At 41.1% G+C, this 23,934-nt stretch overlaps 7 protein-coding genes across 7 annotated transcripts; 3 read left to right on the top strand and 4 right to left on the bottom strand.

The window, feature by feature from the left end:
- Positions 1 to 2,724: 2,724 nt before the first annotated feature.
- Positions 2,725 to 4,769, top strand: LOC119076477. The gene is made up of 4 exons (XM_037183255.1): positions 2,725 to 2,890; positions 3,108 to 3,230; positions 3,290 to 4,099; positions 4,171 to 4,769. The coding sequence occupies exons 2-4, from the start codon at positions 3,182 to 3,184 to the stop codon at positions 4,566 to 4,568; spliced, it is 1,257 nt and encodes a 418-aa protein (XP_037039150.1). The 5' UTR covers positions 2,725 to 2,890; positions 3,108 to 3,181; the 3' UTR covers positions 4,569 to 4,769.
- Positions 4,770 to 6,935: 2,166 nt separating this feature from the next.
- On the top strand, positions 6,936 to 8,169 carry LOC119076479 (39S ribosomal protein L2, mitochondrial). The gene is made up of 3 exons (XM_037183258.1): positions 6,936 to 7,513; positions 7,586 to 7,798; positions 7,878 to 8,169. Exons 1-3 carry the CDS (start codon positions 7,045 to 7,047, stop codon positions 8,105 to 8,107), a joined length of 912 nt encoding a protein of 303 aa, XP_037039153.1. The 5' UTR covers positions 6,936 to 7,044; the 3' UTR covers positions 8,108 to 8,169.
- A 267-nt stretch (positions 8,170 to 8,436) lies between these two features.
- On the bottom strand, positions 8,437 to 8,967 carry LOC119076494 (39S ribosomal protein L34, mitochondrial). Its single transcript, XM_037183280.1, has 2 exons — positions 8,827 to 8,967; positions 8,437 to 8,762 (listed from the first exon to the last, which is right to left on the bottom strand). The coding sequence occupies exons 1-2, from the start codon at positions 8,865 to 8,867 to the stop codon at positions 8,576 to 8,578; spliced, it is 228 nt and encodes a 75-aa protein (XP_037039175.1). The 5' UTR covers positions 8,868 to 8,967; the 3' UTR covers positions 8,437 to 8,575.
- A 2,175-nt stretch (positions 8,968 to 11,142) lies between these two features.
- LOC119076467 (28S ribosomal protein S30, mitochondrial) lies at positions 11,143 to 13,082 on the bottom strand. The gene is made up of 3 exons (XM_037183234.1): positions 12,551 to 13,082; positions 12,051 to 12,487; positions 11,143 to 11,995 (listed from the first exon to the last, which is right to left on the bottom strand). Exons 1-3 carry the CDS (start codon positions 13,015 to 13,017, stop codon positions 11,169 to 11,171), a joined length of 1,731 nt encoding a protein of 576 aa, XP_037039129.1. The 5' UTR covers positions 13,018 to 13,082; the 3' UTR covers positions 11,143 to 11,168.
- Positions 13,083 to 13,377: 295 nt separating this feature from the next.
- LOC119076480 (39S ribosomal protein L47, mitochondrial) lies at positions 13,378 to 14,633 on the top strand. The gene is made up of 5 exons (XM_037183259.1): positions 13,378 to 13,569; positions 13,638 to 13,763; positions 13,836 to 14,126; positions 14,218 to 14,361; positions 14,435 to 14,633. Exons 1-5 carry the CDS (start codon positions 13,460 to 13,462, stop codon positions 14,577 to 14,579), a joined length of 816 nt encoding a protein of 271 aa, XP_037039154.1. The 5' UTR covers positions 13,378 to 13,459; the 3' UTR covers positions 14,580 to 14,633.
- Positions 14,634 to 14,958: 325 nt separating this feature from the next.
- On the bottom strand, positions 14,959 to 15,830 carry LOC119076487 (39S ribosomal protein L32, mitochondrial). Its single transcript, XM_037183272.1, has 3 exons — positions 15,651 to 15,830; positions 15,342 to 15,584; positions 14,959 to 15,279 (listed from the first exon to the last, which is right to left on the bottom strand). Exons 1-3 carry the CDS (start codon positions 15,739 to 15,741, stop codon positions 15,017 to 15,019), a joined length of 597 nt encoding a protein of 198 aa, XP_037039167.1. The 5' UTR covers positions 15,742 to 15,830; the 3' UTR covers positions 14,959 to 15,016.
- A 113-nt stretch (positions 15,831 to 15,943) lies between these two features.
- On the bottom strand, positions 15,944 to 20,869 carry LOC119076460 (lon protease homolog, mitochondrial). The gene is made up of 13 exons (XM_037183224.1): positions 20,338 to 20,869; positions 19,555 to 20,253; positions 19,347 to 19,487; positions 19,119 to 19,282; positions 18,812 to 19,041; positions 18,635 to 18,744; positions 18,297 to 18,567; positions 18,052 to 18,227; positions 17,828 to 17,993; positions 16,841 to 17,036; positions 16,699 to 16,771; positions 16,282 to 16,398; positions 15,944 to 16,224 (listed from the first exon to the last, which is right to left on the bottom strand). The coding sequence occupies exons 1-13, from the start codon at positions 20,704 to 20,706 to the stop codon at positions 16,081 to 16,083; spliced, it is 2,856 nt and encodes a 951-aa protein (XP_037039119.1). The 5' UTR covers positions 20,707 to 20,869; the 3' UTR covers positions 15,944 to 16,080.
- Between the last annotated feature and the right edge of the window lie 3,065 nt (positions 20,870 to 23,934).

The following is a 23,934-nucleotide window of genomic DNA, read 5'->3' as shown; positions in this document are numbered from 1 at the left end:
GAATTTCAATCTGTCAGACGACGAGCTCGATGAGAATGATTATCGTACGACGTCCATTTATACGAACAAAGAGCGTCCATCATACGGCGATTTTTCACATCAATTGTTACGATCATTTTCACAACCTTTCACAAAACGTGTCGCATATTCAGCAGAAGTGAAGTGGATTACCGGAATTACCGGAATGGGCGCTATGACGATGTGAATGAAAATGCAGGTGGAACAGGAACAGGTTGGCGTCGATATTTCGTTACATCTACGTAACCATCGCTTCCATTCAATTTTGGGATTCGTGTGTCCTGCAGTCATCGAATACGGATAATCGTGGCAAGAAGCGTTTCCTGCTATTACTGTTACTGCTGTTATTGGCAGGTGAGTCATAAACCATATGTTATCGACAGCAGTGATCATAGGAAATGATGAGCTCTGACTAAGGCAGTATTATAATGGGAAAGCTTGTGTTAAGACAAATGAAGTAATAGATCCGTTGCGTCATTCTCTTGAAAGCTGTTAAAGATTCGATGTGTTTTCTGGTTTTTAGACTTTAGACTTACTTTATCGAGTAATAACACCCAGTCATACTTGCTACAAGTAGCTTGTAAGCAGTCCAATGAACATGACTTAAAGCGCCTGCTTTTGACATACTCTCCGCTCAGAAAGTTCATAACGACTAAGTGCAGCCTCTGTTTCTTTGTAACGCTTATTTCACGTTTTGGTTGTCTTGAGTTCTCTTAATTTTGGTAGATCTGACACTATCTGAATCGAGTTTTCATCTTTCTGCCCTTTTTTAGTTACACTGGTGGCGCTGTCATATTTAAACATATCTTTGCCCATGAATTTTTTGTGTACCGATTAGTATCAGCTTACCATGCCTTCAGTACATAACTCTATGGAAGTGTATCTGCTTACAATGTAAGCATTTTACATCGTAAAACATAAACTGGATTGGTGTCGAAATAAAGATTTTCATACAATGAAGCGTTGAATAGTTATTTGGATCACAAGGGACGAAAGTAAAGAAATTCAACCGTGTGCGAGAGCTGCTGCCCGCGCCTAAGGCAAGCGGCAGCCTCCTGGTAAGTACATTGAATGACAAGGGGCGAAAGTAAAAAAATTCAACCGTGTGCGAGAGTTGGAGCCCGCGCCGAAGGCAAGGGCTCTAATCGCACAGGTTGAATTTTTTTACTTTCGCCCCGAGTCGTTCATACTATTTTTTTGATACCAACATTGAAAATTGATACGTATCGCAAACATCGCAACAAAATGTTGAAATAAAAAGGCATTTAGCCAGAAAATGCGGGGGTCCAGGGGGCGGCAGCCCCCTTGTATATGAAAAATTTAATAATTTAGCCATCACAACAATAACACACACAAAAATGAAGATATAACTAACAAATCATTCAGTAACAATAAGTATCAACTTTGTATGCTAATTTCAATAAGAACACTGGCGCACTAGTACATTGAATGACAAGGGGCGAAAGTAAAAAAATTCAACCGTGTGCGAGAGTTGGAGCCCGCGCCGAAGGCAAGGGCTCTAATCGCACAGGTTGAATTTTTTTACTTTTGCCCCGAGTCGTTCATACTATTTTTTTTGATACCAACATTGAAAATTGATACGTATCGCAAACATCGCAACAAAATGTTGAAATAAAAAGGCATTTAGCCAGAAAATGCGGGGGGGTATATGAAAAATTTAATAATTTAGCCATCACAACAATAACACACACAGAAATTAAGATATAACTAACAAATCATTCAGTAACAATAAGTATCAACTTTGTATGCTAATTTCAATAAGAACACTGGCGCACAGTGTTTTACAATTTTGATCAAAGTATTCTGCATAATATGAGCGGATTTTGTTGACAACTCGACTCATTTCTCTCATTTTCTGTGACGTCAGTCACTTTCGCTGTTCGTTCAGTTGCGTTCGCTCTTCGTTAAGTACTTTCTCCCCGTGGGATGCATTTTTTTACTTTCGCCCCTCATATGCGGGGCGAAAGTATCATTTTTCAATGTTGGTATCAAAAAATAGTACATTGAATGACAAGGGGCGAAAGTAAAAAAATTCAACCGTGTGCGAGAGTTGGAGCCCGCGCCGAAGGCAAGGGCTCTAATCGCACAGGTTGAATTTTTTTACTTTTGCCCCGAGTCGTTCATACTATTTTTTTTGATACCAACATTGAAAATTGATACGTATCGCAAACATCGCAACAAAATGTTGAAATAAAAAGGCAGAAAATGCGGGGGTCCAGGGGCGGTAGCCCCCTGGTATATGAAAAATTTAATAATTTAGCCATCACAACAATAACACACACAAAAATTAAGATATAACTAACAAATCATTCAGTAACAAAAAGTATCAACTTTGTATGCTAATTTCAATAAGAACACTGGCGCACAGTGTTTTACAATTTTGATCAAAGTATTCTGCATAATATGAGCGGATTTTGTTGACAACTCGACTCATTTCTCTCATTTTCTGTGACGTCAGTCACTTTTGCTGTTCGTTCAGTTGCGTTCGCTCTTCGTTAAGTACTTTCTCCCCGTGGGATGCATTTTTTTACTTTCGCCCCTCATATGCGGGGCGAAAGTATCATTTTTCAATGTTGGTATCAAAAAATAGTCATTTTCGGTTCACTTTCTCATCGAATCGTTCACTTAAAATTCAAATTTTAGACAGAGAGATAAGAATATCTCGACTAGGACGTATATATTATCATCTCTCCGATCATGAAATATCTGAATGTTTCTGAAACTCGTTTCAGTTGTCTGACTGACGTTGAAAAGGAATAAGATAAAATCTGTTTCAACCATATTTTACGCGTTTTGTACGTGCTGTTTGATGAAATTGTGATAAGAATTTCCACTACGATTTCGGATTCTAGTAAGGCATTTAATTTGACTCCATGTAAAGTTAGCAATATGTTGGTCTAAATCGATTATGTAGATTACCGTTGCGAATCAATATAAAAGGGCTGCCATTTTTGCCATATTTTTCATGATTTTTGTTGTTATAGAACGAAAAGCCTCCAATTCCGTTACAAAGCTTTTATATCAACTTATTGGAAAGTTAATTAAACGTTAAAAATGGACGTTTTCAGATTGCTGAAAAGCGCAAAAATTTGCGGAAGATTACCGTACGATAGATCGAATTTCGTCTGATTTTACAACATCAATGATGGATAATGGACGGTTTCAAATGTTTGACTGCACGAGTCGAATGGGTAAGCTGATCAAGGTTAACGTTGACGAAGTCAATGAAAAGTTTTCGCTTCCTTTTCAGTCAAAAAAGTTAATAACCCACAGAGCGATGGTTATGAAATCAGCATTGACAAACTGAAGAAAAATCCAAAACTAGCGGAGCACATTCGTAAGAACAACAAATGTTTGCCGCATTTGCATCTTGTTGGCAATAAAAACGAAAACGAAAATACTGCGCTATTAGATCTGATCCATTCTCTCTGCGTGGATAGCCTCGAAAAATTGAAATTCAGCTGGATGACCATCGATATGCCGGCGGAAAAGTTGCGAACGTTTCGGTCATTGAAAGAAGTCACATTTGACTTGTGCACTATCAAAAACGAAAGCATCCTACGGTTCTGTGAATGGTGTCCAAATCTAACAACCTTGAAATTCGATGAAGGCGTGGAAGTGTCCGAACCCGCATATGCGTCGTTTAAATCAAGCGAGCAAAAACTCATTCAAGTCAAGAGCTTGTCAATTGATTTTAAGGGTTCGTCTATGAAACTGACCCGCGATTTGCTTGAAGCGCTCGATCGTCAATTTCCATCGCTCGAGACTCTCCAGATAGCAATGGATGCAAGCGATAGTTTCACTAAGAACGAATTTAAAGAAAAATACGAACCTCTTTACTTCAAAAACCTGAAGAGCTTCGCCGTCCATTCGTTCGTAAATAACATCGAGAGACTCTTCGATTATATGGCCGTTTCTAACGTCGAACTGACGGAATTTTCTTTCACCGGAATGTTTGTCACTGACGAATTGGTCGATTGGATCAAAAGTTGCACAAATTTGAGCAAGTTGACTGTCGATAGTCATATGCTGAACAAGAATAAAATTGCCGCTGTGAAAGGTAACGAAACATATTTGTTGAAGCGATCCCCTAAGTGTATGTTGAAATAACTGTGTCCTCCTTTCTCGAAGATATGCAGCGATTGAAGAAATGGACATTGAGCACAAAACGTTTGCTGTGGAAAGCGGAAGATGTCATTCGCATCGCTCGCGCTAATCCTCATGTTGACACGCTGGCAATAGATTCTGATTATGGGAACGACGACATGGAATTTGGGGAAAAATACAAGCAGATGTTTGCGGATTTGGCTAAGGAGCGCAAAGATCTGGCGATAAAAGTATTTTTCCATGAAGAAGGCCGCGAAATAAACATTTCGGCACATGGATTCAGTGAGAAAAAACGCAAAGATAATGCGGCGAATAACGGCTCTTCGTTCAGTTTAAATGATCCGTCTATGCAGAATCTCATGAAATTCATTGGAGAATCCTTTTCGCGAAGTCAACGCCAAATGGCGAATTTAAAGCAATAATTACTGAATTGTCCTAAAAGTCGAATGGTCACATGAGTTTGTTCGTAAGTTTTTTTTTCTTTTTAATGTTTCCCTTCGTTATTTCGCTAGCTAAATGTTTCAGTGAGCTATTGAGCTATGTTACCCATTGAATTTGTAAGATGAAAATAATTCACTCGAACTACCAATAAAAGTCTCTAATTCTAATCAAATGTCACAAAACGTGTTAATATTGACGACATAGTGCACTCAAGAGCTGGTAGGGTAGTCTCGCACACCACACAAATTCATGATTGCGAGACTCACCTCTAAGTGGTGAATCTCGCACAATCATGACTTTTCGTTGCATGTCGTAAAAGGACGCATATACTATGATTCGCGTGTGCGAGATTCCCCGACACCCTCAAGAGTGGTGGTGCTAGTCTAGTTTATAAGTTACAAAGGCACCCTAGGTGCTGCAAGAATGGACCAAGAAAACGACATTTTTGTTTTTTTTTTTTTAATTCCTTCAACTTGACGTGTACTAACAAATCTCCTGAGGAGCTAAACGAGCTAAAGAGGGATTCTTTTGAGAAACATCCTGCTGAAATCGGACGCATTTTCTAGTGGATTTTTTGATATGTGCCTAGATTGGTCCCTAGAAGCCAAAACCACTTTCAAAAAAATTCGTCCAAGCTTGTGTGGCTAGTGAGAGGTGACCTAAAGCCGAAAACATGCACTTTTCTTATGGAAATTTCTCGTAGGCCACGAAACGTACAAGGTCGTGTGGGGTGTCATTAGAAAGGTAATTGCATGTACTGTTGGGACCAGATTTGTTCTTGTTGGGTTTAAAATTCATCCACACTGAGTTATGAGCAGTTGAAAGTATTGGTAAAAAATGGATAATTTCAGCCCACTTCTAACGGTTCCCGTGCATCCAAAAAGCAACGGAAACACAAAAGAAACTGTAGTAAATGCGTCCAATTTCGGCGGGCTGTTTTTCAAAAGAATCCCTCAAAGACTATTCTCATACCAGAGCTATATTTGAATGACTCATAAGTCAGTTATGTAGAGTTTCACTGATTTAATTAAAAGAAGCTAAGCACGTCCCTGTCTGCTTTAAATGTATCACGCTAGAACGAGTTTTCAGATATTTACGCTTCCCTAAGGCGCTGTAACTCTGTGAAATAATAAGAATTTCATTGAATTTTCAATGAAATTTTAGGTAATTTTCGACATATTTGCCATTTTTGGCGCTTTTTTGCAAATAATTTTCTTCACGGATTTCTTTCCTAAAATTTTATATTTTATGCACGACCTTTCAAAGGAATATTGTCCGGAAAATGGATAGTTTGCAGGAAATTTGTGAGACCATCACGCAATTACCCTATGTCAACTTTAGTCCTATTTCCTATTTTTAATCGAGTACTAGGAAATAGGAAGAAATTTGGAGAGAGGGATGTTTCCACTTTATTTCATTTCCTTCAAAACATATCTAAATTTTTACCGATCGTTGGAAAGGTCTCGATGAGTACTTGGAAATAGGATGAAATATAATCGTTTTAATTGCGCTGTATACGGTACCACAAAAAATGATAAAAGTCAAATCGCTAAGATTTTTCTTGGCAATTCATAATTTTGGGTTGGTTTTGTCAAGGGCGGATCCACCTTCTGTTCTGACTCGGGCGGTTAGAAGAAAATAAGTTTTTGCCCGGGTGATTTTCGTTTTGAATTTTTTTTTCATATAAAAATCATCTTCTGACCCCCGGCGACCGCCTCGACCGCACATAGGTGGATCCGCGCCTGGGTTTTGTTGACCAAGAAAAATCACCAAAGTTTGAAACATAAAGAAAAATGGTCAAAGTATGAATACATTTTGTATTTACTGCTCACACTTTGGCGATTTTTCTTGGCCTTTCTTCACATTCCGACGATTTTTCTTGGTCAACAAATCAACCATAAATTATGAATTGCCAAGAAAAATCTTGGCGATTTGACTTTACTTTGGCGATACTTGGCGAAAAAAATGGAATGTAAAAATGGACTTTAGATTTTGTTTGTTGATTTAACTTCTGACAAACTGAGGGGTCGGCTCTATTCCTTCACACACTATTTTAATGGCCCTTACACTTTACACGTGACTGTTTTCTCTTATTTTTATTACGGATACCAAGGCAGCACAATGTGTATGCGATTGCTAGAGAGGTGCCATGCAGATACAAGTGCACATTTAGGAAAGAAAAATACCTGAAGGTGTACTGGCATTCAGAGAACGAAACCCAACTAGGCAAAAATAGAGAGAAAAACTGAATTCTCCATCATTTGGCGAACATTCGACGGATACAATTTAAAAAGTGCGGCTACTAAATACGCAATTGTCAGTGACACATGAGATTTTGACGGCGGCTGTGGTTTTGACATAAGTAGAAAAATTTTTTAACCTCTCTGCTGTCTCTCCTCCCTATACTCTGGTTATACATAATTCACTGAAAATTAATTTTGTACGGTCGTGTACACCATGGCTGGTCTAACGAAATTATTTCAAAATCTCACGATAACAAACCTGCTGAAAAATCCATTTAGACCACTCATTGTACCCGAACGCACCGTATACAGATTCATCAAGAAACCACTGCCAGGCAAAGGAAAAGCCTTCCGCAGAATCGTGCATTATCCCAAAGAATACACCGTCGAGCCACTACAAACAACGAATTTGGCCGGTCGAGATCCGGTCACGGGTCGTTTAGTTGCCAAAGGTATTGGCGGCGGTATCAAGCACAAATACCATTGGATAAAGTTCGAACGAGATGGACCGAAAGAAGGCCCACCTCAAGTTGAAAAAGTGCTGGATATACTGTTCGACGGTTGTCGAACAGCTCACGTAGCTTTGGTAGGTGTTGGCACCGAACTGAAGTATATTATCGCAAGCGAAAATATGAAACGGGGCGACCTGATTAAGACGTCGAGATTTATTCCTCGGATTCCAGGTGAGAACGCGACCTTGGTTTTGTGTGTATTTATCATGTCGATGAATGCAAATTGAAATTCATTTTTTACAGTTCGAGCCAACGAAGGTGACGCATACCCACTGGGCGCCCTACCACTCAACACAAGAATCCACTGTTTAGAAAGGATTCCTGGCCACGCCGCTCATATGCTGACAGCTGCTGGAACATTCGGAACAATTATTAGGAAGTTTGGCAATCGTGTTGTCGTTCAAGTCGCATCCAAGAAAGAATTTGCATTTGATGAAACGTGTATGGCAACTGTTGGTAAGTGCAACTTTTGCCGATTCTCCTTGGCGTTTCGTTTGACGCTCTGATGGTCACTTTATCGACTCTTACCTCGTAGGTCGTGTTTCGAATGTTGATAAGAACAAAATTCCAGTCGGTTCAGCGACTCGTAAACGTGAGCTGGGATACCGGCCAAGATCCGGTCTATGGCAACGGAAGACTGGCAAGCATGGCAGGAAAATTCGTAGGCCGCCACCGATGCGAATCATGACTGCATCGAAATCGAAGCCGGAAAAGATGAAACTAAACGAACCGAGTATAGGAACACTGCGAGACAACAATTACTAATTGTGGCCTTTGTAGCCGAACCCTTGACAGCAATTTAATTAAACTTTTTTTTTTCAAATTAATTACAATGTGTACTGTACACTTGACTCCGTTGGAACGCTGTGCAGTAAACTTCCTCGTAGTTACTGACGAAATGAACCTCCAAACCACTGCACTGTCGACTAATTCGGTTAAATCTTTTCGGTTCTCTTCCAGAATAGTCATATGACAACGTCATTCACATCTGTTCGTCTAGCCTGTCAGTTTTTAACATCCCACCAAAGGACTGAATGTCTAGTGGGAAAGGTTTCTTTAAGATAGCTCATCCATACGTATGCAAGCATAAAATCGATTTGGTTGACTTTCGGACATTTTATTTCCCAAGTAAATTACAAAACAAATCGCCGAAGCTCCACTAAATTACGACTTAATTTAAACTTTACAATTCTCTGGTGTCTACAATGGGGCTATGTGTTTGTCGAACATAACTTAATGCGACAGAACGTGCCGCCCTTTCAGAATTCGTCTCATTAAGACTTTTCGGCCTCCAGGTGTCGACATTAATTTGTTCCAACCGTGAGTTACTACACGTTTGTGTTCTTTGGCTCGCGGAAAATGGTTTCGGATATTGGTTCGGATTTGTAAGTTCCATGCACCACCCGCCACTGTTGTTGGCCTACGATTATAATATTGTTTGATGTATACGCGAGAGAATCGGTTTTCTATTGTGTCGGCTTTACCTTAAATGACCCAATATGTTAATGATGTTGTTGAAAATCATTTTGTTTTCGGAACAGAAAAGTTAATGATCACAAAACCCTTCTTTGAAAGAGGTTAGCTCGGTTAGCTGAACAACCCAATGACACTTATGACAGATGACAGGTGACTCCATCTATTTCATCTATTTTCACTTTCAGAGCTATTATTAGGGTGACCATACTAAAGTATTTAAAAACTGAAACAATAGCCGTTTCGGCCCACTAAAGTTCATCTCTATAGCGACAAAGTGCATTAGAGAGAAACAATCGTCTGAGGGAGGGTATTCACTAAGCCTGTTCATTATACAGAAAGAGTCTAAAATTAATCTGGAATGGAGTTTATCTAGCTAAACGATTGGACCCGTATTTTTTTAGAATGTTAAAAATAGTTTAGATGTTGGGAGCGAGGCATTTGTTCAAATGTACGAAAGCGATTCGTTTGATGTAGCGCTAAAACTTTCTATAGAATCCACGCGTTTGTTGGTATGCTTTGTAGCGCTGTATAAACTAGAGTTCCGGAATTCCATTAGACCACTAGACACACTAGCAATTTTGAGTTGAGCGACTATTAAGTTGCGATTTTCCATTGTTTGGCTTCAATCGGAACATCGGATTACAATGGGAAACACAGCATGATTGACCATCAACGTAAAATTCCTCTTGTGTTTTCGACGTTACCTTCAGAGGTAAGCCCAAAACATACGAGGATTTTTTTTTGGTAGAAACACGTTTTTGATGCCTAGTGTTTTGAGCTGAGCCTGTAGATATGGGAGACGTTCAAAATTATCGATAATATCAATCCAAAGAAATTATCGATAATCGATTAGTCATATTGTCATCGATAATTATCAAAATATCGATATTTTGATATTTATCTGAAAATTCATGATAATATACCGATATATCGGAATTTATCGATAAATATCGGATTTTCGGACCGAAATATCGAATTATCGATATATCGATAATTATCAAAATATCAATAATTATCGATTATCGATATTTTTTTGATAATTTTCGATAAAAAAGTCGATAATAATTATCGATTATCAATAATCGATAATTATCGATAATCATTATCATTATCGCCCATGCCTATAAGCTGGAAATACATGATCAATTTGCGAATTTTTACTGGCGATTTGCTGACATTTCATCATGAAATTTGACAATTCGTACGGCCTTGGAACAAACCTATAATTATGCAGCGTTTTCTATTGTTTGACCTGGTGTCAATGTCGGAATACATTGCGGCATAATTGCAATAAATGTACAAACCAGGTATGATCTGTCCATACAGACCGGAGGAAATAGCGATTTCATATAAACAAACTGATTTTCATTGAGAGGTGAGTTTCTTTATTTGAAATCGCTATTTCCTCCGCAAGTTCCTCCGCTCCATACAAATTTTGACATTAGACGATACCTACAGAGTTTACTTTCACTGCATAATTGTACACCAAACCATAACTCAGAATTGCTCGTGTGTTATTAGCTTTATATACTTTGGGCCATAACAGCAGGTCTTCCCATTTTTGAAAGAAATTATTCAATTACATGCTGCAATCAAGGAAGAAGATATATTCCTCCCCATCATATGAAACAGTCCCAATGTCTAAGTAGACATTATTGCTGTTTAAACCTTTAAAACCAAAGAATTGTATTTTCTCTTACCTTTACATAACGTGTAATTGGAATAAAACTGTTGAGAGGAAACCAACGTAGAGCATCAGGGAGGGTCATATGCTGTTTGGTATGGATCGGAGCGATGTCATTGGGAAAATCATTTTTTGAATTTTCGATAAAGCTTGGGTGGATTGTTTTACTAGTCGAAGGTAGATATGAGCGCCGGAAATGTTACGTAATTAGGAAGGCAATTTGCGCCGTCAATCTATAAAATTGACTGAATTTGTAGGGAAATCAATCCGCTCAATCACTCTTTCACACTGTCGAGCAGACGAACAAAAATTGACCAGCGCAAATATCTTGTGGCAGGTCGTACTGGCTTAACTATCCACTGATGCTTAGTTTACCTTTATGTGCTCTCAACCACAAGAGATTTGGCACGAAGAATAAAGGAATTCTTTCGGTTTCGACCAATTCTGGAAATATGACCGATACTGAGTATCATGTTGAAAGTTACAGAGATGCTAGTGGTGTCATTGCTTGGTAAGACGTTCGAAAGAGGATGAATACAAAGACTGCGGCAGATGTACCGTTTGATGTACTTTGTTCATCTAAATGGTAACTTCACTTTAACTATACTGTGCGCGGTATCAGAAAATAAAAGACCCAATATTGCACTAGCACCGTCGCTCTCTCATTTATATCAATTTTCTATTAAACGTGGACACATAGCCAATGTACTTCTGTTCGTACTTGCACGGATAATAAGTTTTCTTGAACTTTTCTCGATTTTTCTTATCATCTGGACGTAACGCCTTCGGTACATATGCGAGACGATGTTCGTCCAAAGTGCGCCGGAACGGATTTATGCCCAACTCAAAGAATCGTCGTCTCGGTACCAACGGCATCGTTTTGTGATCGATTTTGTAAATCTTCTCCCAATTGTACACTTCTGGTACCACTTTGTGTCTAGGTCTGCCGCTGAATAATTGATTGAATTTTTCTTGCAAGAACTCGCGACGTTCAACGTGCTCAATGTCGGCGATTTTTTGTTCGTCCAATCCCAAATACGGTTTCATATCGATGGCACGCTGTTTCGGCTCATTAATGTAGAATTTCATCAGGTTGCGCAGCACATCATCGTTGAGGCCGATCAGTTTACCATCCTCGGTGATTTGCTCAAACAATTTCATTTCCTTGGTACCCCAACATTGGTTGACTTTTGGATTGTTCTCGATCGCATCAATGTGTAATCGGGTGGTGTTCAGTTGGTAGAGGTAAAACGACCACAATTGACCATCAGTGATAATGGTTTGCGTGGACAGCGGATACGTCGGATCTTGATACGTAGAAAATCCCTGATAGCAAGCCTGTCCCAGCAGCCAAGCATAACTGGATACAATCGCTTGAGAATGAATCGCTTTTTGACAATCTTCCTGACCATGCTGAGCATTTCTTAATGGAATATGATCCCGACTGTGATACGATAGAAGTCCGAATTCTTGACGACAGCCCGGCCAGAATCCTGAAAAGCTTCAAGTTCAACTAAATGGCACAGACAGTGTAATTGAACGTGTTACCTGGAATTGTAGTGGCATGTTTGTGTTTAGTGGCATAACCCACTGTAGCAGGGTCCAGTCTATATTCGGGGACCTTGGAAATATCTTCGGCGGAAAAGTTGTCAAATTCCATCAGCGATTCCAGCGGATACTCATGTCGTAATGTGAGTAATGGCTTGCCAACATATTGAAAACTCCGATTGACTGGATCATCTGCGTTCGCTTTGTCCCAGCTATTCAGTCTAAGATTTCTGATACGTTTTGGCGGATCAATTCCACCGACGAACCAAAATGCTTCATGTCTGGGATCGGTGTCACTGTCGACTTCCAACAAATGAGGACAATCGGCTGCAAGGCTATTCATTAGCGTTCGATGGATCTGGCGTACCACCCGTAAAGTTCGGTTTCGATTTTCGGTCTCTGGATCGAGTGGCTTTTGAAACGATTTCTTCTCATGTCTGAAACGAGGCAAAATTGTCAGCTGATTGAATCAATTACAGTTATGCAGCTGATTAACACACTTGACGGTATACTCAAACAGAACAGCATCCTCGACATCAGATTTAACTTGTCCCAGCAGGCCGTCCACTTTCTCATTCAAGTTATTATAACAATCCGGTAGGCCGGCGTCGACCAATTGAGTTCTGGTTATATGTTGGAAAAACGGCAACGAATTGTATCGGAAAATATGATCGTTCAGCATGACACTCTTGAAGCCGTAGTACCTCGGCATGTTGATACCGATGAGCTTCTCTTCGATTGTCTTCACATTTTTTATTTTGTCGTGCCATTCCTGACGGTTACGCAACCTTATGGCCTTAGATTCTAAGTCCAGTATTGGTGGATATTGTGGTTCCTTTGTATATTCATCATCTTCGTCAACTGCTGCAGCAGTTGGTTTAATCGGTTTAGTCACCAAATGGCGGCAATTGACTAAAATTAATTGAGAAAATTGAATTTTCGGCTTGAGTTTGATGTAAAGAGACATTTTGTGAGGCCTCGACCGTGTGGTTAAACATCGATGATGGAAAACGTCAAAATGTGACAGATTATTCTCTCGCTGCTCTTTATGTCATGGTTGTCATCTCTCACTCTCTTCACTTGATACGCTCACGAGCTCACCTTTTGAGCGTAAATTTTTGAAAAATATTTTTTCAGGTAACCGGAAACCACTGGGTGGGTAGGGTAAAACCGGAACAAAGGTCAGTTTGTTCAATAAAATACGAATAAGTTGATTGAACTTTGACCGATAGCCGAAAATGTGGCCCTGTGTTATCGCTGGTCCATTGTCTAAAATAGACCTGTTCATATGGACATCGAACGTTCATAGCAAAATAAAATGCCGAGAAGCTTACGGCAAAAAAAAAGAGAATTTTTCCCGTCTCTCGTTCTGACGGCACCATTATTTACCTAATTTTATCAGCCGAAAAATGGCTTCAATTAACAGAATATTCAACATTTCGAAAGGAATTGGAGCGATTTGTGGAAAAATGTTGAACTTACAGCTGAGGCCTCATGTAGTAAACAAGCCGCTACTCAAGTAAGTTACACATAAGGTTATGTCGACTCTTGGTAGTGTTCACCCAATGATTTATCATTTGTCCAAAGTAAATTGTCTGTGGTACCATTGCTTCAATCGTCCCAAGCCATACACACAACAATACAACGGTTGGATGTCATGGAATTTTTCGACGACCCAAAGAACTGGGGCCAAGACGAAGTCAAACACGGAAGGTATTTGAATTCCCCATTTTTTGTCTCATACGAAACGACTGCATAGATTGACCTGAACCGCTTGGTCTACAGAGCCTGGTCCATCGACGAATTGAGAATCAAATCGAATGTCGACTTGCACAAGTTATGGTTTGTTCTGCTCAAAGAACGGAACATGCTGTTGACCATGGAACTGGAATGCAACGACAAAATGGAACTGTTTCCCAGTCCGGAACGTATTGACAAAGTGAACATTTCGATGGAGAATCTGGAGAATGTGGTGCGGGAACGGAATCGAGCTTATCATTTGCTGGAAACGGGTGAAGATGGCGAACGTCCTCAATCAATGGTCTGGAATCAGTTGGGTATGCGACAGCTCTATCGGTGAGTAAAATTGTTTTCTGTGAATTCCAACGAGAGTTCGAAGATTTTGAACCATGTTTAATGGCCCCTGTGGCGGTTTGGTGTGTTTCAGTCAAACAGAACATCTCATCCCAAAATTGTACAACAAGAAATGGCGAGAGGCACATGTGTTTCGTTTCGGAGGACATGCAGTGTCTAAATTCCGTAGGCTCTACAAAGAGAAGTATGTCTACGAGAAGCAGATAACGGCGAGGAGGTAAGTTTGCATTTCCTGAATCCTAATCGGGCGAATATGTTGTGCTCACTATACGGTCGTTGAACCTTTTCAGACGTGAAGTCCAACATGTGAAACGGCTACTGCGCCGGTATCCAAACATCAGCAAGGAGCTTATAGCCAAAAGGCATCCGAATATTGACTTGGGAAAGATACTGCACAGTCACGACGGAATTGGTCACTATGCACCGAATCAGTAATTTGGAGATGCAAAGACGTTTTGTAATTGAAGTTAAACAAATTTAAGAATCGAACACGATCTTGTTTTCCTTCGGATGTGAGAGGTGAAGGTTTCTGTTTTGACTGCCCACCACGGATGACTTTCCGCTTCATTTACCTGCGGTCGAAGAGCTTTTGCTAAACACATTGGACGTTTCATCGTCGTCGAATTCCATTTTTTTTGCCTTTCTGCTTCATCTTTGCTGCCATTAATGGATGTGCATCGTCAGGTGTTGACATTCTGTGAGTCTGGTTCCGATTTTCACTCAAAGTCAAGTGATGTACCCGTACCGAGTCTACAACGCTAGAAGTCAGTATTCAACTTCACCCAGTACTTCATAAGTAAGACACACATCGACGTCAGTTCAACCAACATTTTTATTCTACAATCTACCTAACTGTCCATTCGATTCCATCTCTATCCGAGATCATTCGGTTTGACCTCTTTTGTCGTCGCAGCCGGTTCGGTGGTTTTTTGGAGAAGATTCTTACTGAACCATGCTGGCCTCGGCCGTTCCATTTCGACAATACGCTTTCCCTTCCAGAACTCTGCGGACTGTTCTCCCTTTTCCCCGTCGTACAGCACAATCACCTCTTTGTCCACCGGATCCAGACCCAGTTGCTGTTGAATTTTCTCCTGCATCAATTCCGTTTCCTGGCGAACTTTGGCGTAACAATGCGCTGAAAGAGTAAATCAGTCAGGGTCGATGTAAGAACAGTTAAGACATTGTCATGACACTTACGACACAGTAGACCGACCTCGTAATCATGACCGCAATGATTACAGACGCGAAGAGTGGTTTTCGGCTGCAGTGTCTTCATAAAATATTCCGGTGAGCCGTATTTGCGTTTCCATCGTTTCTCAACGGTTCGACGATTTTTGGGAACGGCCCACAGGAATCCATCACCGATCAAATCTTGCAGCGAGAATGGTGCGCCGATGTTGGTCGAATTCGGACATTGGGAAGTCACCACAGAGAGAATTCCTTCAAAGGTTGAAAATATTTGTTGTAAATTTTGGCTTTGAGGTTAATGTGAGATGTAGAGATTACCCGGTGGCGGTTTTGGTCCGAATAGAATGGGAAACGTGTGTTCGATTTGTTGAAGGACGGCTTCTAATCGCAGCAATAGTCTTGACACCATTTTAGTTCTTTGAATGTTTCTGTGGTCAAATCCTTGCCCAAGAAAATGATCGAACCTCCGAATCGTCTTCTTCGAAATGTCACAAAGAACAACGAACTCATATGACTACCATATGTACAGCCACATAGTTGAAGGAATGTCAAATTTGAGCGGGAGATTCAAAATCAATTGCGTGGATAAAGTGTTTGCATGGTGAGGCGAGTTAAACTGCTACCGACTTTATATTCGTCAGGTCGGGATGGTCCGGTTCGTTACAATTACAAATTGCGGTCTGAACGTTTTCAACGGCAATTTTATTAAACTTTTCTTCCAATTAATTACAATGTGTACCATACGACTCTACTGGAACGCTATGCGATAAACATCCTCGTAGTTACTAACGAAATGTACCTCTAAACCACTGGTAATGTAGTCGGCTAATTCGGTGAAATCTTTTCGGTTCTCTTCCGGAAGTATGACACAGTTGACACCGATTCGTTTAGCCTGGTTAACGTAAAAATTGTTATTCCAACACACCCCGTAATAGATTATCGAACTCACCGCAATGATTTTTTCCTTAATTCCGCCAACCGGAAGAACTTTTCCCATCAACGAAACTTCCCCGGTCATTGCAATATTTTGCCGAATCGGTCGGTCTAATGCTAACGATAGCAGTGCCTGTTTTTAGAAGTTTCTCATAAATCGTTTTGCAAACAATTAAAAGCTGCAGTGGACGTCAGGTCAGTGAAATTTAAATTGAAATTTGCTTCAGCTGATTATCAGCTGGTCCACTCATACAAACAAAACTGCTTGGACGTCTTTATACGGTTTTACCGTTACCACGTAGTGAGAGTAACTATTCCACCCGTTAGACAAGTATAAGCCGTTATGTTTGTATGGCTGGAGCAACTGGACTAAATTATTATCTAAATTTCTCTGAAGTCCGCTTAAAAAAAAGTCAAAGAAATGGCTTCCTACTGTGACGATTGTGACACCAGCGCTGGGTCCATCCTTCTTAGTGGCTCCTTCAGGTACGTGCAAATGAATGTGACTGAAAAATTGTAAAAGGATGTCAGAGCTGCACGAAATCACATTCGGGACATTTACCCTGAACACTCACTTTGTGTCGAGGAACGAATTCGTTTCTTCGGCTTTTTTGATGAAATTGCGCGACACAGTCAGGGCAATTTGAGCTGACTCTTTCATAACATCGCCTAAATGACCAGTCAGATGAAGTGAACCGCTCGATTTACTGGATTTTTCATCGGATCCGTTCAGTTTTCGTTTGGCAGTTTCGATGTACAAAGTGGAACCACCTGATAGGAATACAACAAATTTTTAGAGAAAACTAAGGCTCGGAACGGGTTCGGGTTGACCTGATCAGTTCAGGTTATGACCCGAACCGGTCTTAGACCCGAACCGGAACTAAGACTTCGGGTTCAACCCGAACTTGACCCGAACCAGAATTTTCGATTTCGGGTTCAAACCGAATCCGACCCGAACCCGAAGTTATTCAACTCGTACTTGACCCGAACCCGAATTTCCATTTCGGGTTTGACCCGAACCTGATCTGAACCCGAAATTTTCAAATAGATCAGGTCCGGTTCGGGTGACCCGAAAATTTTACACTAAAAAATGCCAAAAATTTCGGGTTAACCCGAACCGGACCTGATTTATTTGAAGATCTCGGGTTCAGGTCAGGTTCGGGTCAAACCCGAAATGGAAATTCGGGTTCGGGTCAAGTACGAGTTGAATAACTTCGGGTTCGGGTCGGATTCGGTTGGAACCCGAAATCGAAAATTTAGGTTCGGGTCAAGTTCGGGTTGAACCCGAAGTCTTAGTTCCGGTTCGGGTCAAGATCAGGTTCGGGTTCCGGTCTGACCGAACCCGACCCGTTCCGAGCCTTAGAGAAAACAAACGTTTGGTAAAGAAAAGTTGTTTGTCGTTGAACAAACAGTGACTTTCTTGCCGTATTTCGAACTATTCAGGTGAGCCGTGGCTTCGCCAGTCTCGGAACTATAACATATCACCAGTACACAGTCACGCAAATGAATTGGAGTAGCAAAATGCACGGACAAACAAACCTCATAATCATACAAGAACTTACCCATTGCTGTCCAGGCCAATCCCATTACCACTCCCGGCGGTGTCTTATCGTACATTCGATCGTGAGTGAATATTGGTTTTCCTACGTACGTTTCAATGTTATCGTCGGACACTGTCATCTGTTCCGCCTCTTTCTTCACAATTTTGTAGGCAACTTTCCGGACAACCTGAAATTGAGGTCACAAAGTGGAATCAGGCGCAAGCACCGATGGTAGCATTTTATACCTTTTCAATGTGCTTTTGCAGATTCCTCACTCCCGATTCGCGGCAATAACTCTTGATTAGAGTCACCAGAGCGTTGTCGGTGATTTCAATTTGTTCGCTACTTAGGCCACTGTCTTTGGTCGATTGAGGTATCAAATATTGACGGGCAATCGATATCTTCTCCTCTCCCACATAACCTGCACAAAAAACCAGCCAATGAACATTGCTGTGATGCTTATGGATATCTGTCGAAAATCGCTACTCACCGGACATTTCAATCAATTCCATTCGATCTCTTAGTGGTCCGGGTATCGTGTCCAGCACGTTGGCCGTACAGATGAAGAGTACTTTGGACAAGTCAACCGGTACATCCAGATAATGGTCCAAAAAATTCGCATTTTGTTCGGGATCGAGCATTTCCAATAAAGCCGAGCTCGGATCGCCTTGATGTCCCCTTCCCATTTTGTCAATTTCGTCGATTAGAACCAATGGATTTTCGGTTGCTGTCTTCTTCAAACATTGAATTAATTTGCCGGGCTACAAGGAGAAAGTGCGAACGTAGAGGAGTAAGAGACAAACATTTTACAGTCAGTTAAATACGAACCATTGCGCCGACATATGTCCGACGATGGCCTTTTATTTCAGCCACGTCCGTCATTCCACCCACACTAAATCGAAAATATTCACGATTCAATGCACGAGCTATCGACTTGGCTGAAAGAAATGGAACCGGGGAATGTTCACTCATTCCAGCTGTGCTCAAAATCATTTTCACACTCACCGATACTCGTTTTGCCGACTCCCGGCGGACCGTAAAAGCATAAGATCTTGCCCTGCGTCGACCCTTTCAACTGGCTCACAGCAATAAATTCCAAAATTCTCTTCTTGATGTCTTCCATGCCGTAATGGTCAGCATCTAATATTTCGGAGGCTCTGTCGATGTCTAAATTTTCTTCACTGGCCACGCCCCAAGGTAATGTGGTCAGCCAGTCTAAGTAGTTACGCGTAACGCTGCAAACATTTGAAATGGAAAATTTTTAAGTTCTCGTGAACCATTCGATTGCAAACAACGTATGGCTGTCACTCACTTAAATTCGGAACTGAAACTTTCCAGGTAGCTCAATTTCGTCAGTTCCTCTTCAATGACATCGGCCACAGCTTTTGGTACAAGTTTGTCTTTGATGCGTTCGCGATATTTCTCCCCAATAGCCTCCTTGTCTTCCTTTTCGATGCCGAGCTCTTTTTTGATCACCTACGGCGAGGGAATGATTTTTTTCAAAATTTACCGAAATTCGACGAATGGTGGTGATCACTACCTTCAACTGTTCTTGCAGAATGTACTTTCGGTGCTGAGTCTTCACCTTCTCTTCCACTTCGTCGCCGATTTTTTTCTGCAGTTTTGTCAGTTCCGCCTCTTTTTTCACCAATGCCAGAGTCAATCGTAACCGTTTGGCGATCTGCAACCGAGGGCAGTCGAATTAAATCAAATCAACAAACGTTTTGCTCGCCGACGAATACACTTACGTCTTCTTCTTGCAATACATCTTGCAAATCACTGAGTTCTGCAGATGCCAACGACGCTCCTAGATCACACAGATAACTGGGATTGTTGACGACGCGTTGATTCTGGCTGATCATGTGCTGCAGATTTTCCCTGTACAATGTGTTGCTGGTTATTATTTCGCGCAGCGTTTTTATCACTTCCTGCGTTAATGCTTTCACCTCATCCGATTGTTCATGCTCTATCGTCTTCACATTTTCTACTTCGACCATCATCACGGCCTGCTGGTCCTGGTCCGTCAACGGTCGTGGTTTCACTTCTTTCATTATGTCATTCCGGCGTTTGACTTTCTTGTATCGGCTTCTCGCCGGAGGCTCTTCAACGGATCGGTAATCGTCGTTGTCGTCGTCTCTGGAGATGTCCATCTCATTCCCGAGCACCTCGATTTTGACCTTTTTCTTCTCTGGTTTCGTTTTTTCGATTTCCTCGTACAATTGTTGAACGATTCGAATGCGACGATAAGCGACGACGATCATACGCAATTTATCGCCCAAATCCTGAAACTCCTGGATCTGACAGAACGTGCCCACATCGTAAATGTCGGACAACTTCTCCACGGTGTCTTTGTCGTTGGCTTTGTCTTTTTTCAAAAATAAACCAGCATACGGCTGACGGAGCCTCACTTTGCGCCGTAATATGTTCATCAGCGCCGGATCGGATACCTGCACGATAACAAAAATTTACGACATTGAAAGAATGATGCAATCACAGTGAAATACAGTTCGGTGGTGTGACACTCTACTCACTTCGATAATTTTCATGAATCGCGGAAAAACTGGATTTCCACTGATCGCAATTACCGGCAAATGTGGCCAGACATCTGGTACAGCCACAGTTGCCGGTAAATTGGAATCGGCACCATAATTATCGTCATCTTCATCATCATCCCGTATCGTTGCTAATGATCTGATCGATGACAGCGCATATCGGTTTTTCGTTAAGGCTACCGCCGGTCCGGAGGACAGAACACTCCGACCGATGAATTGGCCGCAGTATCGCGAAGGCAAGTTGATGGACTTTTGACGGATTGAAGTCAAATTGTTGTGCAGATGTTTGGTGTGCGAGAATACATTCAATTTGGAATTTTTCAACGCCACACGCAGCAACGAGCTCATTTTTCGATTGTTATCAATCACCGCCGTTTATTTGGATAAATTGTGCAAACTAAATAATTAAGATAACAAGAATCAATTCGCACTGTAATCCTTTCAAAAATAAAGTAAAAATGTCACACACATGCGACAAATGAATTCAATGCATAATCCACTACACGACTGACACTTCACTGCTTGGTTGTGGTGAGAACGTAGTAGATGATTTGAAAACAACTGACATCGTAACGCATCGTACGGTAAAAACGATTTTTCATAAGCCGAAAATGAACGAGAGAGTATCCACAGATCCATAACGTCAACGCTTTTGCGAACAATTGTTGTTGTTGTTGTTCCAATAAGTTGTGGCGTGGTCCAGTTGAACCGTGTTCAGCCAATTCTTTCCTGTTAATTTCTCACATTAGAAATCAAGCCCCGCTTCTTGATAAAACTTTACAATCGCGCGATATCGAACCAGATCAACTGACTCCAATAGTTCTGTCAACGTAGTACATCGTTCTAACGCCGGAAATTCTCTTCTCACCATCCGATATTTTGTGCATTTCAACATGATATGTTCCAGGTCTTCTTTCAGGTTGCATTCTTCACACAACTCTGACTCGCGTAGTTTGAATAGTTTCTTTTTGCTCCCACATAGGCCGTGTCCCGTTCTCAATCTCGTCAGAATTTTTATCTCTTTGCCACTCAAATTGCTATTCTTGAACCAGGGTTTTAGGCTGACTTTTTTCTGGATCTCATAGTGTACTTTTCCTTTCGTTCTAGCTGATTCTTGGTACTTTTCTTGCCATTCAAACATCATGTTCCTTTTCACTTCGTATCTCGCGTCTCCGAAGGTAATTTTCAAATGTGACGTTTCTTCCAATTGCCTCCCTCGGTTGGCATAATCATCAGCTAATTCATTTCCCCAAATTCCTACATGGCTCGGGATCCATTGAATGTCGTACTTCGTTGCTTTGTTGTCTTCTATTACTTTCCTAATGAGGTGTAAGAGGTAGTTGTCTTCCAATCCGTTTGCTATCCATTTGCAGCCGTTAAGAGAATCCGTGAAGATGACCACTTTTTCTAAATTTTTTCCATCCGCATATACCGAAATTAGGACTAGATTCTTCTTTAAATTCGTTGTTTCCACCGCCACTGCATTCACAATCTCAAGTTCGGGAAGCGTTACCCGTTTGTACGTGATGTTGGTTTTCACTAAAATCGCCACACCTGCGTATCCATCCTCCCTTCTCTCCTCCACGCAAATGTAGTTTTTCGCATAAAAGGCTATTTGTTTACGGGCCCATGTCTCCGATGCCAGGTAAAAGTGCACATTGTTTTCTTCTAGATGGTCAATGACCTGCGTTTTATTGCATTGTAAACCTCGTACGTTATGTTGAGCGATTAATAAATCGCTCATTTTCAGGTCATTGTTGGGAATTGCTTTATTCTGAGTCATACTTCTTTATCAGTGAAGTCGTCCTCCATCTCGTAGGGGACTGATTTCCTTCTTTCCACCTCCAAAAATCCCATCACCATCTTTCCTATTTCAATTAGCAGCAAATCGTTGTCCAAGGAACTACCGGGTTGTTGATCGGGATCATACATCTTTACTTGAAGTTTAAAGGCTAGGTCGTGGATAAATTCCACGGCTCGGTCCTTTTCTCTCACTCTTTTCACTTGTGACCCTCCATTCTTTCCATCCTCTTTCTCGGTTCCAAGATCTCTTGTCACTTCCGTCTCATTCTTCTTGCTTTGGTCTTTTACAATCTCACTGTACATACCTGCGCCTTCTTTCGTTGGGTTTTCTGCAGGATTCTTTCCCAGATTCAATTGAACGTAGTCGTTGTATTCTTTTCTCAGTTCTAGGGTTGTTTTCTTTGGGAAACTTCTGTCAGCGTTTTCTCCTTTCGCATCATTTCCTTTACGAGGTAAATCCGGGAATTCTCGACGATTCTCAGCGATGCGGTAATGTGATTGTGTTCTTGGAAATAGTTCATCGGCTTCCATAAACGTGATATTATTGTAGTACATCGCTTCTTTAATCAATTTATTTCTAATATATTCCGCACATTCCTTCGAGCATCCATCATGTTTATCACTATGACAGTGGAAGCACTTCATCTCGTTCGTGCAGGGAGATTCTCTTGAAAAGTCGTGTTGTATCCCACATTTCTGGCATGTGTTCTTCTCTTGTCTACAGTACTTTATAATGTGTCCGAATCGGAGACATCTGAAGCATTGTACTACCTGTGGGACGTCTGGTTTCACCTTCCTCTTCGAAAATCCGAAGGTCACTTCGTCCGGTATTTCTTGCCCTCTAAACGAGATCTTAATAGTGTTCGCTGGTATCCATTCCTTTGTTCTTTTGCCGTTTACAATTTTCCTCTTTTGACATCTCTGTATGCCCACAATTGGCAATTCTGCCGTCAGGTTCGCCTTTAGATATTCTTCTGAATACAGCGTTGGAATGTCGAAGATGAGCCCCATCTTCAACACATTGTAACGCGGTATAAACGCGTTCACTCCTATGGTCTCGGCATGTTTGCTTGATAAAAATTCATTGCTGCATTCTTTGTCTTTAAAGATAATTTTCAGTTCTTTCCTTGTTATTTTCCGGATTTCTAGAATTCCTTTTGTCCGCATTTGTTTCAATTTCAGTCCGATTCCCACGTCGTGCATATCCTGCAGTAACTCTCCCTTCTCATTACACTTGCTGGTCAGATGTACCACATACGGGCCTTTGTCAGTAACTCTATACAAATCACTCTCTACATTATCACAGCTTTGTTTCTCGTTATCACAGACATCGTTGCTTTTATCACTTTCTTTCTTTCCATTTCCATTCATTTTACCATCATCATTTTCTTTCGACATGTCATTCCAATCTGTAGCCTTCTGTTGTTGTTGTACATCTTGTTGGCTTTCAGTGTTCGCATCATACTCCTTTGACGCGTCACTGACCACTGAACTGTCAAATTCCTTTTTCGACTGGGTCTTGGTGGTTGTTGTCGCCATCTCTATGTCGATTCCTGATTTCGGTTCATTCTTCTTTCTCCAATTTGCTATCGGATCTTTATTCTTATTTTTCTTCACTAGCGATTTCAATTCACGTATCGAATGTTCCTTTTTCTTCATAACTCCACTTCGTCTTGCTACTATTCTTAGTTTTTCTTCGAGTTTCAACCTTCTTGATTCACTTTCTGAAATGACATTTTTCGATCGCGTATAGCCATCATGGCTACCGCCTGT

This window comes from Bradysia coprophila, unplaced genomic scaffold (assembly GCF_014529535.1).
Source record: "Bradysia coprophila strain Holo2 unplaced genomic scaffold, BU_Bcop_v1 contig_232, whole genome shotgun sequence".
Taxonomy (NCBI): Eukaryota; Metazoa; Arthropoda; class Insecta; order Diptera; family Sciaridae; genus Bradysia; species Bradysia coprophila.
This window is presented reverse-complemented; position numbering and strand designations above follow the sequence as displayed.

Bases quoted from the DNA above. Each gene is read 5' to 3' on its own strand.
- LOC119076480 (XM_037183259.1), top strand. From the start codon at position 13,460: ATGGCTTCAATTAACAGAATATTCAACATTTCGAAAGGAATTGGAGCG. The intron at 13,570-13,637 runs GTAAGTTACACA...ATTTGTCCAAAG, and splicing joins GTAAACAAGCCGCTACTCAA to TAAATTGTCTGTGGTACCAT. The intron at 13,764-13,835 runs GTATTTGAATTC...CTTGGTCTACAG, and splicing joins GACGAAGTCAAACACGGAAG to AGCCTGGTCCATCGACGAAT.
- LOC119076494 (XM_037183280.1), bottom strand. From the start codon at position 8,867: ATGATTTTCAACAACATCATTAACATATTGGGTCATTTAAG. The intron at 8,763-8,826 runs GTAAAGCCGACA...TTATAATCGTAG, and splicing joins AACATATTGGGTCATTTAAG to GCCAACAACAGTGGCGGGTG.
- LOC119076460 (XM_037183224.1), bottom strand. From the start codon at position 20,706: ATGAGCTCGTTGCTGCGTGTGGCGTTGAAAAATTCCAAATTGAATGTA. The intron at 18,745-18,811 runs GTGAGTGTGAAA...CATTTCTTTCAG, and splicing joins AGTCGGCAAAACGAGTATCG to CCAAGTCGATAGCTCGTGCA. The intron at 16,225-16,281 runs GTGAGTTCGATA...TACGTTAACCAG, and splicing joins TTAAGGAAAAAATCATTGCG to GCTAAACGAATCGGTGTCAA.
- LOC119076487 (XM_037183272.1), bottom strand. From the start codon at position 15,741: ATGGTGTCAAGACTATTGCTGCGATTAGAAGCCGTCCTTCAACAAATC. The intron at 15,585-15,650 runs GTAATCTCTACA...CAACCTTTGAAG, and splicing joins CGGACCAAAACCGCCACCGG to GAATTCTCTCTGTGGTGACT. The intron at 15,280-15,341 runs GTAAGTGTCATG...TTACTCTTTCAG, and splicing joins CGAGGTCGGTCTACTGTGTC to CGCATTGTTACGCCAAAGTT.
- LOC119076477 (XM_037183255.1), top strand. From the start codon at position 3,182: ATGATGGATAATGGACGGTTTCAAATGTTTGACTGCACGAGTCGAATG. The intron at 3,231-3,289 runs GTAAGCTGATCA...CTTCCTTTTCAG, and splicing joins TGACTGCACGAGTCGAATGG to TCAAAAAAGTTAATAACCCA. The intron at 4,100-4,170 runs GTAACGAAACAT...CCTTTCTCGAAG, and splicing joins TAAAATTGCCGCTGTGAAAG to ATATGCAGCGATTGAAGAAA.
- LOC119076467 (XM_037183234.1), bottom strand. From the start codon at position 13,017: ATGTCTCTTTACATCAAACTCAAGCCGAAAATTCAATTTTCTCAATTA. The intron at 12,488-12,550 runs GTGTGTTAATCA...GCCTCGTTTCAG, and splicing joins CTGTTTGAGTATACCGTCAA to ACATGAGAAGAAATCGTTTC. The intron at 11,996-12,050 runs GTAACACGTTCA...GAAGCTTTTCAG, and splicing joins ACATGCCACTACAATTCCAG to GATTCTGGCCGGGCTGTCGT.
- LOC119076479 (XM_037183258.1), top strand. From the start codon at position 7,045: ATGGCTGGTCTAACGAAATTATTTCAAAATCTCACGATAACAAACCTG. The intron at 7,514-7,585 runs GTGAGAACGCGA...CATTTTTTACAG, and splicing joins ATTTATTCCTCGGATTCCAG to TTCGAGCCAACGAAGGTGAC. The intron at 7,799-7,877 runs GTAAGTGCAACT...CTTACCTCGTAG, and splicing joins AACGTGTATGGCAACTGTTG to GTCGTGTTTCGAATGTTGAT.